This window comes from Diceros bicornis, chromosome 15 (genome assembly GCF_020826845.1).
Source record: "Diceros bicornis minor isolate mBicDic1 chromosome 15, mDicBic1.mat.cur, whole genome shotgun sequence".
Lineage (NCBI taxonomy): Eukaryota > Metazoa > Chordata > Mammalia > Perissodactyla > Rhinocerotidae > Diceros > Diceros bicornis.
In genome coordinates this window covers 5,600,559-5,616,678 of record NC_080754.1, presented here as the reverse complement: position 1 = coordinate 5,616,678, position 16,120 = coordinate 5,600,559, and the positions used below count along the sequence as shown (strand labels likewise).

The 16,120-nt window shown below is 37.0% G+C and overlaps 1 protein-coding gene across 10 annotated transcripts in view; it reads left to right on the top strand.

Annotated features, from left to right (window-relative positions):
* The window catches only part of ABI3BP (ABI family member 3 binding protein), a 242,074-nt gene that overhangs the window by 48,366 nt on the left and 177,588 nt on the right, over positions 1 to 16,120 (top strand). For all 10 annotated transcript variants that reach the window (XM_058555697.1, XM_058555693.1, XM_058555691.1 and 7 more), the window contains exon 2: positions 13,681 to 13,860. In XM_058555697.1, coding sequence (XP_058411680.1) covers positions 13,681 to 13,860 — 180 coding nt within the window. The remainder of the gene's footprint in view (positions 1 to 13,680; positions 13,861 to 16,120) is intronic.

Sequence of the window (16,120 nt, the reverse complement as noted above, 5' to 3'; positions counted from 1 at the left end):
ATCCTGTAGATCTGTCGCCTCCTCAGGTCATAGCAGTTGTAGGGCAGTTGAAAGTCTGGCATCTCAGCTGTGGAACCTTGGGTTTTCACTCTCATTTTCCTTGTGTCTATATCCTGCTACCAATAAGCTGCCTTGTCCTGTATTCTTGATCTTGTTTCTCAGCCCTATAGCTTCTGTTACCTAACAGTTTACTATCTCAATGTCAAGTTACTGCGGTCCCTTCTTACATCTCCTGACCTCTCTTCCCTCTGCTTCCCTTACAACAAATTGATTCATCCCACACTGAGGAATGGAGTGACCAGTGGGAATCGAATTATTCACATTTTCAATGTCTAAGGGACGATCTCCTGTGAATAGTACTTGGAGTACTCAAAGGACCATCTGATTTCCTAGTTTAGAATTTGGAATGTTGTGGGGCAATTTATCACAGCTCCTAAATTCTAAGTACAAGAAAAGAAAAGGAAAAAAAAAAACTTTGTCACATAAAAAAGAGTTATGAGAAAGCCTTCCTTCTTATTTCTGCAAATTTAAGTCAAGAAGACATTTTTCCCCAAATAATTCATGCAGTTAGATTTTGCTAACATTTTATAAATGTTATAAAATTCTATTTTAAGTACCTAGTCTTAAGCTTGAGTCACATCCACCACGCAGGCTGGTAAATTTTAATAATGTCAGACCAGTAGGCGATGATACCAAGCCATTTTGGCTTTCTTTTCCTCATCTAGGAAAGTTCCAATGCTGCATTAATCAGAAACCATCAGAGAAGTTGATAACGAGATGTAAACACATGAGATATGTGCATCATCAGAAATGTCAATATTTTATTAATATTGAAAAACATTTTAGACATTCAAAATGTTTTAATTCTGTTTGAATTCTAATTCATTGAGAAAGAAACGATGACAAATATTATCAAAATAGCAATAAATCCCAGTCACTATAGATAGCTAGTTATTTACATAGTCAGAAGAATCCAACTGAGGCATTTAGTTCATGAAGTCAAAGTTTATATTAAATTTCACTATAATTTTAGGTATAAATAATAATAAAATTAATCTCTCCAGACTGGTTAATTCTCTGGTGAACAAATATTCACATAATTAGTATAGGCTAAAATATTGTTAAAACTGAAATGACTGGAAATTGAGAAGACAACTCAGTAATTTATCCTGTACCATAGTCATTGCTAAGAAGGTCAATGATCATTGTATTGTTTTGCAGAAAGCTTATTTCTTGCATTCTGGATAAATTAGAGTTACTGTATTTTAAAATAATTATTGTAACAAGATGAGTGGTCTTGTCTTTATTAATGACTAAACATAGAAATCCCAGGGTCTAAAATCATTAATTTTATTATGTAACACATATTTAGTGGTAGTGATAAAACAGTATAGCTCATTTTCTGGATGTTCACAATTTGGTGTTGTTCTCAAGCAAGAGTAATATTAATAATCATAAAAACTAATATAAAAATGGAAAAGTTGATAGTTTCATAAAAAGTTAAATATAAAGTTGTCGTGTTACCCAGCTAGTTTACACCTAAGTATTTACCCAAGAAAAATAAAAACATATGTCCACACAAAGACTTGTAGCATTATTCATAATAACTAAAAACTGGAAACAATCCAAATATCCATCAGCTGAGAAAATGGATAAACAAAATGTGATCCATAGAAAGAAATGCTAGCTAGCAGTGGAAAGGAATGAACTAGTGATACAAAGTGGATGGATGAATCTCATAAACATTATGCCAAATGAAAGAAGCCGGACACAAAGACTACATGTTGTGTGAGTCCATTTATACTAAATCACCAGAAAAGCAGAAAGCAAACGAGTGGTTGCCTGAAGCTAAGGATTGGAGCAGGGATGACTACAAATGGGTACCGGGGAATGTTTTAGAGCGATGGAAATATTCTCAAACTAGAATGTAGTAGATTTAGTAAATTCCAGAAGTTTGCTAAAAATTATTGAAGTGTACGCTTACAATTGGTGAATTTTATGGTGTATGATTATACCTTATGAAAGCTGTTAAAAATTACACGTGACAGTCACACACATTCTTTTCATATGCCTATGAAAATATTTGTTCTTTTTCATATTTGAGGTATAATTTGGAAGTCATGTGAAAAATAAGTATTATCTGGAAATTATTAGGATAGTGTTTCTGTAAACAAATTCATTTTCTGATTTATTTTCCTGCCTTTTAATAGGAAGATAGTATTTTGTTGAGGTGTTAGATATATCCTTGAATACGATAATGGGAATGGATTTGGGATTCTCCAATTTATTCTACAAAGGAGAAAGATGAGCCTTAGAGAGGACAGGAGACCTAGATCAAACACAGCGAAAGGCAGAGTGGATGCCAGAACCCCTTCCGTTTCTTCCACAATGTATTAAAATGGGATGTCCTGCTATGGGGTTGTTAGCAAGCAGCCCTTCTGAGAGCCTTCAAAGTCTCACGGCCCATCTGCCTTGTACACGAGGCCACCTGATCACAGGCTCACAATGGTGGAGTCGCTTTCCTCTAGCCCATGGAAGGCCTTAGATGCTGTGAAATCTCAAATTAAGCAGCTGTATACCATCAGCGCTGGGTATTTATTTCCTGAACAAATTACAAACAATTCACGAAGATTCCAAATGTCTAAACAGTGATGACGGATGAAACCATTTGTTCCAGCTCCATTTCATGTTTTGATTTGTGAGACTTTGCAAAATAAATAAGTAAATAAATGCCAGATTTCTTGAAGAAAGTTTTGTTACTGTTTGAGAGTTTTTTATAGGATGGCAAAATTTTCATTTTATCAAGAGGATTTCTAATCTACTCCTTGAAGCGATGTTTTCACAGCAGAAATATTGAATCTTGTATGTGCAGGATTCCTTGTGGTGCTGGTGGAAGCCGTGCGCTTTCTGCTTTGTCCTCTACAGAAGCATTTGATTAAATTCGACTTCTATTGGTCAGTGGAATTTACTGTGCGCCCAAATTGGAGTTATTGAGAGAATAAAAGAATAAGGACTATTGGTCCTTTTGGAAAATTGACCAAATAGACTGATATTAATCAGAATGACAATTCTGTTCTGTTTTTTGATACCTGATCATTTTGAGATTGTCAGGACAAACAATTTTTTTTCTCCTGACACATTTAAACTTATCCACTTTCTTCTTAGTGAAAATCACACTTAGACATAAGAAAGTCGATATTACCCTTTGTTGTCAGAAGAGGTTACTTATGCCTGGTGTCACATTCGCTGCAAGGGAAAGATATCAGAGACCTTGGGTATCAGTGCCAGCACTTAGCCTGCCAGGGAAGATGCAATCATATACTTTTGTCTGCATTTACCATTAAACATTTGTTTAAACCTTACAATTAAGTATCTATTGTAAAGTTTATAGTTCTTTTTTCCTGATAAATAGCATAATGCAAATATCTGGAAAGAAAAACAAATGTATATGCAATTTTCCCCTGTTCTCAAAGAAAATTTTATTACAATATAATCACCATTTAAAAAAACTAGTAAATTAAGAGAGGTTGATACTGTTTGAAGACACGGGATGATGTAAAAATGTTGGGTTTTGATAATTATCTGGATACTACTCAGTGAAAATAACAACCAAAAAAAACTCCTGATACAAAAAACTGATGCATCTTGAAACATTATATTGAGTGCCAGAAGCATACACAAAACAGTACATAATGTGTGATTCTATTTCACTGAATTCTAAAACAGCCAAGACGAATCTATAGCAGTAAAAATCAGAACAACAGTTGTTTCTGGGAGGATGAGATGGGAATGGACTGAGAAGGGGTAGGGGGAACTTTCTAGGTTGATGGTCATATTCTAAATTTTGATATAGGTTTGGGTTACATACATATATGGCATTCAGAAAAAATCAGCCATGTATAGTTAGAATTTATGTATTTCATTATATGTAAATTTTAACTCAAAGAAAAATATAGATAAATATTAAATTCTATTGATACGCATGCTGAAGTGTTTAGGAGTGAAGAACACTGAAGTGCAACTTACTTTGAAATTCATTCAAAAATAAGATAGATGGATGGATGGGGAGAGGGATAGAGATGGATAAATACGTAACAAAACAGGTGCAGTAGTATATTAATCACCGCCTCTTGGTGGCGACTCTGGATGTGCACTGCACAGTTCTTTCAACTTTTCTGTATGTTTGAAATTTTCTTATAATAAAATGTTAACTCATCTTACTTCTAAGTCTCTAAATAGATTGGTTAGATTTAGAGACACATAACTGACGCTAGAAGTCAAAGAAATTTTCCAAACATTTTACCTTATGTCTCTCCAGAAACTATAATTCTAGGAAACTCTAATTCAGAGTTTGTTCACAAACCAAAATATATGTAAAATTGTCATGATAGGAAATTTAACGGGGTTGTGGATGAGGTCCTTTTATCTCCATACAGCATTGCATATCTGTAAATCTCTTTCAAAAGACATTGGGCCCATTGATTTTGTTTTTGATGCACTGAATTTGCAGAGTAATTTGCAGTTCTCAAACTTAAGTATGCATCAGAATTACCCAAACAGCTTGTTAAATACAGATTGCTGCCCCCACCCCAGTGTGTGATTCAAGAGGTCCGGAGTGGGGTCTAAGAATTTGTACCTGTCCCTGGGTGATCCTGATGCTGTAATTGGGGGACCACTGTCTAAGAACCCTGCATGGAGCCTCTCCCATCTCCCATCAGGAGCACCCACTGCTATCACTCCTTACTTTAAATTGCAAGAGAATATAGGCAAGTCAACTCCAGGATTTTCATGAAAATCAAGCAGAAAAAGAACAAAAAGAAGGAAAATGAGTTTTTAAATTCCTGAGCCTTTTCAAGTTCTTCTTTTTCTTTTACATATGCTAAAAAAATAATAATTACTAAGAATACACCAGTTGCCTAAAGCAGTACAGAAAAAGTATTACAAAATAGACCTTGAGATCCACTGCCCTACTTGGATTTGGCATATCCTCGTGGAATAAAACTATTCTTGTGACTATCTTAACAAAACTAAATGGACACTTCCTTTGTACCTCCTTTCTTTCCACCCTTCCTTCAGACTGAGAGCCCCTCTACTGTAGCCACCTTGTACTAATTGTGCTAATCATGATACACTGAAATAGTTGACTTATTCACCTGCCTAATTTACTAGCATGCACAGTCTTTGTGATCAGACAGATCATATTTGAATTGGTGTCACTAATGCCTAGTAGCTAGTAGGGACTGGATGGATTAAATGAAAAGCAGATGAATAAAAATACGTATTCCCCAAAGCAAACAGAGATTTTATTTAGACTTTGTTATTGTTTGAAGTTAACCATGTCTCTGCCCCCCTTCTCTTATATTGCTATAGCAAATATGTTGTTCTTGATTGCATTGGTTGCCCCCCAACATGCTCTAGACTTTAAAGAGTAATTTTAGGAGAATTCGATCAAGGGAGTGTGTGCAAGTGACAACTGCATATGTCTCAGGCACTTCTCCTTAAGAATGAGAGGCTGTAGACTCAGAAGGTAGTCTATGAAAGGTAATTTTCCTGCTTGGCTGTTGGTTGGGTTATTAAGTAAGTAATGAAGTTATTGCTCCTTTGGGAAAACTATTAGCCCCACCAAGCAGGGCTGAAATGTCAACACTGGCAGGTTCAGTCTGTCTCATTCCGTCTTTCAAAGTCACAAGATAGTGAAGTATCAGCCTGAGGAATCAGGGCACTGGGCATTCTGACCAAGGTGGAAACGGTGGTTCTTTTAGCCAAAATGGAACACACTTATAGAGACAGCTGGGCAAACAGATATAAAGTGCCCCATTAAGAAGAAAACATTATCCCCCCCAGATTTTTGGCAAAATGGCATTTCCTTCTAAATTCAGTAGGAAACATCCTCGAGGTATTTGGTGACCATAATGTCTTAATGAAAAGTTAACTAGCTGACTCCTGGGGATTACGGGTCTAAGGTGTCAAATGTGGCTTTGTGAGGGGAGCTGGGACTTTGGGACTCAGAGCACGTGTTGTGTGTGGGAGCCTGTCCTCCAGCTGATGGCCTCACCGCAGGGCATCAGAGCGGGCTCATGCTGTTCTGCACGTGCTGGAGCAGAGCTCATGGACGCTGTAGTTTGAGCTTCTTGCTAACGTTGATCACGGGTGTGTAAAGTTGAATTCTGAGTTTCTTTCAAGGCCCCCATTCCCTGCCTGCGGCAGCTGTTCATGTGGTTTGTGGGACTTTTACCCAACTTTTATTCTGTGCTTTTTTTAAAATGCCATTTTTCTTTAAATTTATAAAAATCTTTCATCTACGTCTTATTTTAATTAGGATTTTTTTCTTATGTTTTCAGATTTGTGTTAAGAAAGCACAAGTAGGGATGCCTTCTGTTCACCGCTAAAGCTGTGTGCTGTTAACTCACCATTTCCTGATGCCCAGAATCTCTTTTCCTCTATTGTTCTTATTTAGATCCCTGATTCATTGTCTGAGTTGTGTATATTTGGCGAAGTAATTTCATTGGTAAATTAGGGAGCACTATGTCCAAAGTATTTGCAGCTGAGCCCTATCCTCTTTACGCCAAGCACCCCACCACCCGTGTCCCTCATGACCAGTGACAGCAGGATTGGAGGGCAGGAAAAAGAGCAATCAAAACATGAAGGAAGAAGGGCAGGTGGGCAGGAGCAACTCGAGGCCTGTGGGAAGAGGTTAGGGAGTTTCAGATTGGTTACCCATAACAAATCACCCATTTTCATAGTAGCAATTATTTTGTATGGTCTTTGGGAACGAGGCCGCTGTCTAGAGCCATGAATAAAAGATGGTTTGAAGGCTGCCATTTAGAGTTTTGCAATGCACGAGTGTCATTGTGGCACACTGCGCCTATCAGTGGCACCCCGGTTCCTGGAAGGCACGCGGTAGAGCAGCTACATGTTTATTGCACACTAGCTCTTTGCAAGCTCTCAGAAATTCTCTATTGGGCCTTGGTAAAACTCTGTTCCCAAAGAGTTGGGATGAGAGTGAGAGAGAATCTGTGAGATTTTGAGAAAGAATTCCAATCTGGAGATCCAGAGAGCCAGGATATCATGAGATATATGGGATTGATAGTTGAAATATAATAACTTGAAATTTAAAAAGGATTTGTCTAGTAATTACTCCCTGAGTGCTTTTAATTACAATTCTGCATATACATACTACCACCACCACCACGACCACCAAAGCAATTTAATTCCTTCTCTCTGTCTTGTCTGGCATGCCATCACATCACTACAGAATGGGCCATGACATTCCTTATCTCCATAACCACCTTGCACAGACTCCGTCTGATGGAAGGTTATTCAATCATCTTGCCATTACAGCACTGGTGCTAATAGTTTTTATGATGTCTAATATTATAACAGCAACATTTAATCTTCATTCTCCTTAAAATGTTTAACTGAAGCTGCCATGTTTTTTTGCTATGGAAAATTTCCAGTCATACCCTGGCTTTCCAGTTGTTGCTTTGCTGTGATTGGTAAGAAAAAGCCACACTGTAGACTACAGACTACACGTCTCTATTGAAGGATCAGGAACAACCAAAGATGCTTCTCTAACTGCCTTTGGCTACTCCCTTCACCCTGTGGCTGTCACAGGAAAATTAATGAAGCTCCAAGTGGTTTTCTTTTTCCTTCTAATACCTCTCTTTGGATCATGGTACCCGGACAGGGAGAGTCATTTGAGCACCACGCCTATGTTACATGATTCCTTTTTGACTCCCTAAGAATTAAAACAAACGTTAAATCATTGCCAAGTCTTATGTTAAAATTATGGTTTGTATAACTTAGCATTATAGTTCAATTAAATACAATCTATGCCATCAACTATGACTTTTGGAATTTTTTGTATGTGTTGTCAGACAGTAACTGCTTAATACATAAACTGGAGATGTGACATCTTGACAGCACCTTAATAAGCTGCTGTGACCATAATGGCACTGGAATGTTTTCCATTTGCAATCCACTGTCTAACAAGATTATAGAATACATTTGCAACTTAGAATTGTCAGTTTGGGGAGCATCATAATGCCTGAAAAGGACTTGCTGATTTATATATGTACCATTTTTGAATGGTGAATTATAATGTTAGGTACTACTAAAACTACTTTCACCAGTGCTATAATGGCAAGATGCTTGAATGACCTTCCATTAGAAGCAGACCCTTCCGTTTCTGAGAAAGACTGCTGTCTCAGAGATGCAGAAAGCCATGGCCCATTCTACAGTGGCGTGATGGCATGCCAGACAAGAGATTCAACCCTGCTGAATTACATAAGTAATTTATTCTGTTTTATTGCTGAGTCGTATCCCATTGTATGTATAAGCCATAATTTGTTTATCCATCCAATCGTTGATGAACACTTCGGTTGTCTCCAGTTTGGTGCTGCTTTAAATATCTGCATACAAGTCTCTGCGTAGACTTAACGTTTTTATTTCTTCTGGATAAATACTGAGGAATGAAATTGATGGGTTATGTGGTAGCTGTCCAACAGTTTTCACAAGTGGTTATGCCATTTAACAGTCACACGCAAAATCTGTGAGAGATCCAGTTGTTCTAGATCCCACCTAACACTTGTAATGGACGGTCTTTTTCATTTTAGCCATTCTTATGGGTGAGGTATCTCACTATGGTTTTAATATGCATTTCCCTGAAGACTGATGATGTTGACCAGGAGTTGGTAAACTATGACCTAGTGCAAATCCAGCCAATTGTGTATTTTTATAAATCTAATTTTATTGGAACCCAGACCCGCCCATGTGTTTACATAATGTCTATAGCTGTTTTGTGCTACAGTGGCACAGTTGAGTAGTTGCAGTAGAGAAAATCTGGTCTGCGAAGCCTAAAATATTTGCTATTTGACCCTTTACAGAAAACATCTGTTGACCCTGCTGATAAGCATCTTTTAATGATCTTGTTTTTTATCATATATCTCCATTAGTGAGGAATCTACTTAAATATTTTGCCCTTTTTTCTTAAGTATTTTGTCTTCTTGTTGATTAGAAATAATTCTTTTAAATATTCTGGATACAAGTCCTTTAACAGATATATATATTACAAATATTTTCTGACAGTCTGTAGTTGGCTTTTTATTTTTCTTGTTAGTTCTTTTAAAGTTCAAAACTTTTAAAATTTGATCAAATCCTATTTATCAGTTGTTTAAATCTATGCTTCATATATCACATCTGAACTGACGGGAATTGATTTAATTATTTTGATATCTTAGAAAATTTGACTTTGTATAACAAAATAAGTGACTGAACAAATATAGAGGCTGGTAGTGTAAATGGAATGTGTGCAAAAAGAGGAACTTACTATGGGGTTTATTCTTTCAATCCTGAAAAAATTGAGTCATTATTTTATTGACATCAGTATGATATCTATTGTTTTACTTAATTTCTTATGGAAATTAATGCTGATCTGGTTTATTTTCAAACTTGCTATTTAGGATACTTCTAATTTCTTAGTGTTTTACAACACTGACAGCAAATACGCTAATTATTGCTGCTATGCTGAGATATTTTCTACTTTTAGAAGAGAGCTTTAGTATCTTGCAGTTTTTCTTGAGAAGTAATTTTATCAACTTGACCAAATACATATCAACACTTTAGACCACATTCTGAAATATTTTGGAAAGTGTGAGATAAGCTTAAGAGATGTTAGACATGAAAGAATTCCTCCTAGTGAACGGGTTGTGATGGTAACTCCTTCCTCACAGATCCGTGACTGGATGTCTGTGGTAGTTTAGCTGGCTTAACTAAGTGCTATGTTGTTGGGCTAAGCTCATTGCAGAGCTTTATTGACACTGACCACAGCCACTCAGAACTCTGGAGTCAATGTTAAATGTTTGCTCAGCACCTGTGGCGACCTCTGGTTGCTCCAGAGAGTTCCATGATCTCACAGTGCTCAACGTTTTGTCTGACTTTCTAACCTCACTACACTGTTTTTAATGCCACAGGTCATGTATTTACTTTTAAAAATTAAAAGAGAATTAATTCTAATTTTGTTTTGAAAAACTTTTTTAATTTTGGAATTTAATAACACCCTTTGAAATGTTTAGAGATACCCCAGGGTGTTGCAATCAGATCCAAGTTTCCATTTTGTCAATATGCAATCTTTTTCCTCAGCCTTACTAGGGTTGTTTTCCTGAAATGTTCACGTTCTTCATTTTCTTTCATTCCTGAGTGGCATATGTTCCACTTCTCTTATAAGATACAGTAAAATGTACTCTTATTTCTCTGTACTCATGGGCTTTCTGGGTGACATATATGCCATTTTACTTATAAATATTTTCCCAGTTAAGTTCGTATTGTGTTATTTTTCTATTATCTCTACTTTACGTCATTCACCAGAGGTCTTCGCACTAACGGTTGAAACTGTCATGATGTGACTAGTGTTCCAAAGTATTAAACCAGAATTACTCAGAGTGAAGATAAGTTTATCAAAGATTAAAAATTATTTTAGGATGTACAGAGATATACACTAAAATATTGGGGAAATTGTCCAAGAGTATAAAATCGAATACTAGTCCAAACGTTCATTTGAAGGAACACTTGACAAACTTATTCAGACTGAAAGGGCAAAAATTGCTTAACCTTTTTGCTGAGCACTGAAAGGGTGAATGGGGTAATAACTGAGTGAGCAAAGGAGTGTGTTGAGAAGGAAAATTGAAGACAGAGGGGATCCATACTGGGTGACAATGTGAGCATATGTGTAGGGCCAGGGCCTAATGTGCGTTACAGAACGTGAGAAGATGATATGGCCAAAAAAAATGAGATGTGGTGAGAAGTAACGAGAGAAGAAGTAACGTGTGGCCAGATAATGAAGGCCAGATAATGAGTCTCAAAGTATATGATAGTTTCAAAGTATTATTAAGCTTGTGATGCTGTTTTGAGGGAGGATTTGTCTGTGTACATTTCTCTCTTTTTTAGGACTTTTTAAAGTTTAGCTCTAGAGAGTAGTATAAATTGGAATTTTGGAGAAAACGGGGCAGCTAAATGCCAATTGATTTGGAAAGTTACATGATGCTGATATATTTGTTGACATAAATTACTAGCAAAAGGGAGAAAGACTGGAGTCATAAAAATGCCCATGCAGAGGAAGTGTTCTCACTTCCACTTTCGTTGGTCAGTAATTGTTTACAGCCTTCCTTTTTCTCCCTTGGTGTAGCCATCCTTTCCACGCCTGAGGGGAGGAATAATGTGATACATCAGGACAAAATCTATGAGCAAAGGTCTGAGGTGATGATGCTGTGACTCTTGGCTCTTAGTCAAACATGCGTGCAGCCTAAGTACACTAATTCCTTAATGTCTTCTTCCCAACAAGGTGTTGGAAACAGGCCCGCTGTGTTTTGATTTATTGTGACACCTGATAACCTTCTAAGATAGAAGAATATGTGCTTGACTTATCTTTGTTCTATTCTATTGAGCAGGGTGGTGTAACTCTAGGGTTAATCCAGGCACAGAACTAAGAAGGGAAAAATTGGCTTGGACAAAACCTGTGTTATAGCTGAAGTATAAATCACCTCCTCAAAATCTAATGAAGTTAGGACAAAACATCAGCAGTTAGCATCAACTCGAGCCTTAGGGTCTGGGCATTGGCCACTCTTTACTCTATTGGGTAATGACAAGGCTTTCAATAAAAATGAGAATGGAACATCCAGCCTAGTGAGAACCTGAGACCCAGTTTGACCCTGCACTTAACTTGCAGAGTGACAGAGGTGTGGCTGCCTCAGTTTAGTTGTTTCTGCTCGAGAGAAGTGGATGAGGTGAGCTGGACTAGACGAGTCTTCCTCGGACTTTGGATAGGCCACTCAATATCTCTGGGTTTCAGTTTTGCCACAAGTGTAGGACTAGAAATCTGAGAAGTGAGTTCATAAAAATGTCATCAAATTCTTGTGAATTATGAACTACTCCGCATATACCTAGGAATAGTAGAACTAGCTGCTGAGGTAAGAGAGTGGTTCCCACAACATGGTGTCCAAGAGGTGCTGTTTTTATTCTTTCAAAGGCCTGATGGAATCCTTTTCTGTAGCTGTATTGAGGCAGTCCAGGCTGATTTTGACTAAAAGAGTATAAATTTAACGTGAAGACTTTGGGAAGCCCATGCTGTTCAGATGTGCTGAATGGTGTGTGTGTGTGTGTGTGTGTGTGTATGTCTTTGATTAATGAGAAATAGAATGTGAATTAGTAAATTTAATCTTCCCAACAGGTAAAATATTTTAAAAATATGAAATCCCTATAGAATAAAGAAAGAAAATAATTGAGGTCCACAATCTCTTATCTGGAATGTTTTGGGCCAGAAATGTTTTAGAATTCAGAAAAATCTTTGGATTTTAGAAATGTACTAGGATGCCTAGACCATATATTAAGTAACCTCTTCAGTGGGGTCTTGACTAACACTCCTTAATTTAATACATTAATATCCCTGCAATTAAACACGTGAATAATCACAATGACTATTCATTGAGGTTAAAGAAAGACTAAGTGGCCTCATAACAGTTAAGATGAGGTTTTGATACTAAACTGGGTTGATGTGGACTTACAAAAACCTTATGAACCATTTTTGGATTTCTGAATTGTGGCTAAAGGGTTATGGATGGATCTGATGGAGTAACCAATCATTGAGCAATTACCATGTGCCAGCTTTAAGGTAGCATCATTTGCACTAATCTTTGTAAACAACCTGTCAAAGTAAACATTGTTATCCATTATCCATAATTTACAAATCAGGAAACAAGGCTCAAACGTGGTCAGTGAGTAGCTAGAGGCCACACTGATAAGTATGTGGCAGACCTGGGGTTTGAACCCAGCTCCTTCTGGCTCTCAAGACAAAAGACAATGTTGTTAGCTCACTGCTTGGTCAAGGCCCTTTGTTAGTGTGATTATCTGCCCCTGTTGCCTGCATGGTTTAAAAAAAAATGCCTTGAAAATTTAAGCTTTCTCTCCTCACTCTGCATAGTTTCCCTGGGAAAGTTCATGCAATGATCATTTACAAACTAATGACCCCCAGATGGATCTGTACCCCATTCCTGAGCATCCCACTTAATATTCCATTCACTGTTGGGCATCTCCATGTAGTTGTCTCACTGGCCCAGCATGCTCCAAATAGAACTAGTCATCTTTCTCCTCAACCTTTCTCCTCTGTCAGCATTCCCAGTTCTACCATCTCAGTTACCCCGAAGCCAAAACCCTCCCTCTTTTCTCTCTTTCCAACTCTATCAACCACTAAGTCCTGTGGGGCGCATCTGGAGAGCAGCATGGAGGAGGCTGGGGGTTTCAAAGGGCAGTAATTCAATTTACCAAGAGGAGATATCAGATGCTTTCACCATTCCCAGACAGCGTGTAAAATGAAGGTTCTGACCCATTGTGGCTAGCTGAAAGAGCTTTAAATCCCATCTACCTTCTCACTAATAAACTACCGTCTATTAAACCCTAAAATTGTACTTCGTATTGTAGACTGTGTATATGTTATGAAGTCTGTTTTCTTTGATCTCAAGATTACCTGTATTTCAGCGATATGGGTGGCTGTGTTGTGATGTTGAGTAGCTAAGTGGATAGCGTGCTTCTCAATAACAACGCCTCTAGCAACTAACCTTTGCTCCAAACTTGTCCTGATCTGCTGAAGAGTGAAGTAACAGCCACCTATTTTTTTGGTCCCATCTTTAGGTAAAAAGCCAAACCTGAAAGTCCACATCAACACCACAAGTGACTCCATCTTCTTGAAGTTCCTGCGTCCAAGTCCTAACGTAAAACTGGAAGGTTTCCTCCTGGGATATGGCAGCAACTTGTCACCAAACCAGTACTTCCCTCTTCCTGCGGAAGGGAGACACACCGAGGCAGTAGTGGGTAAGATGCTTGGGTTTCCGGCAGGGGAAGAAGAGGTAACAGGTAATAGGCTTTACATAATTTATAAGTCTTGAAGTCCAGCACCATTTCATCTACATCCTCAGCCGAACCAAATGTCAGAATTACAATCATATTCATAAGTGTCGCAACCCATAGCACAGTTCTTTACATCAAAAAAATATGTAATCCATACTTTGCATGTACTGCAGAAATAATCTTCATTGCCATTGTACCTGCAATCCTGACCACGTAACTTAAATTGCATAGGGAAAAAATGAGCTAAAATGCCTCTTTAAATCTCTGTAACACAGCTCGTTTACTTTCTTCTGGTGGAAAATATCATCTATAGCTTTCTGGGTGTCTCTTCATGAGAAGCTACCTTTAAAAAGGAAAGAAAATGTATTGCACTTTTAAAATTTTAGAGTCTTTCAGACAAAAGGATTAAAGTTTTTGTATGTAATATAAAATTTTACATTCCTTTGAAAATGTTTTTAATCATGTTAAAATGTAATTTGAGGATGTGGGCACCTTCAAGCCTTGTCCAGAAAGCTTATGTGCAAATAAAACCTTTTTAAAGGATAACATTTTTTAAAAAGGGATCATCTATTACAAATGCTTCCAAAGGCTTTCTGAACAGTTTAAGATGAAATTTATATTTTGCTCCACTGGTAGGATTATTGCTAAGAAGCCTTTCCATGAACTTCTGATATTTGATCCTGTAACTTGAGCTATCGTAGATCAGATCTGGCATTTATGCATATATGCAGGGAATGTCGAAGATGAATCTATTCTGTCCCATAGCCCCTTGTTCCTCATAGAGAACTATCTGTTGGACTGTAAAAGCAGGCAAGAGAGTAAGATTGTTGATTAAATACCTAGATTAGATTTTACATAAGATAGTCACTTTAAAGGAAACATTACAGTTTGTTACCAAAAAAATTTGAGAATTAGGAACTTTTGGCAAATGTAACAACACTAACCTTGACCATATAAACCAAAAGGAATTTGAAATTTTCCAAATAGTCTCCCACTACATTCACTCTTAACTATAAAAAGTGGAAGCTATATACTTACACCACACAAATAGAAACAGATCTACTGCTTCTTTATTTATTGAGCATTAGAAACAGTATTTTATTTATGATAATTTTTTCTCCTTGGTTATGTAGGTTGAGAATTTGGTCAGTTGTAAACTTCCTTTCCACATGAGGTGAAAGGCATTCTATCTTAAAGTGATAGAATTCAGACTGCTAACAAAAATATGTGCAGAAAACTAGAGAAAATTTCTATCACAAATATACCAACCTTTCACTAGTTCGATGATGAAGGATAATCAAATGGACTAGGTACGCTTTTATTTATTTACAATTGTTTTCATCCCTTAAAACTTTTTATTATGGAAAAATTCAAACATATAAGGAGAGAAAATATTATAGTGACCCCCATGTCTCATCACGCAACTTGAATACATAGTATTGTTTTGCTAATTTTGTTCCATGTATTCTTCACACACACTATTTTTTTTAACTTGAGTATTTTAAAGCATAACCGGGTATCATATTTTTTAAATCTGTAAATGCTTCAGTACGCATCTCTAACAGATAAATAATTTTAATAATGCCATGCCTTTATCACATTATAACAATAATTCCATAATATTGTTTTGTACCTAGTCCATATTTAAATTTCTCTGTGATCTTAAAAATGCCTTCTTAGAGTTGTTTCTTTTTTGAGTCAGGATCCAAACAAGGTCTACACATTGCATTTGGTGGCTATGTCTCTAAGTCTCTTTTATTCTATAACAATCCTCTCTCCCTTCCCTTTTAAATGTCATTGATCTGCTGAAGAAATTGGGTTATACATCCTGGTCCACATTCTGTATTTAGCTGGTTGCTTCCGTTTTTGTTTTGAACTGGCTCCTCTATCGCCTGTATTTCCTGTCTAAAGATATTTAGATTTAGAGGCTGTATTAGATTTGGATTCAGCTTTTGGGGGGAAATAATACTTTATAGGTGGTACTGTGTGTTTCTCACAAAAGAGGTACATGATGGCTGGTGTCGTCCTTCGTGATGGTAAGACTGGCATGTGTAGGTGGCCTCAGCCTGATCCCTTCATTACAAAATTCATCATCAAATTTTCACTTAATAGTTTTAGCATCTATCGGTGATCATTGCCCAGATCCATTATTTTATACAGGGCTTGTCAAATGGCAGTTTTACATTCTAGACACATTTTAAATACAATCTGATTCTATCATTCC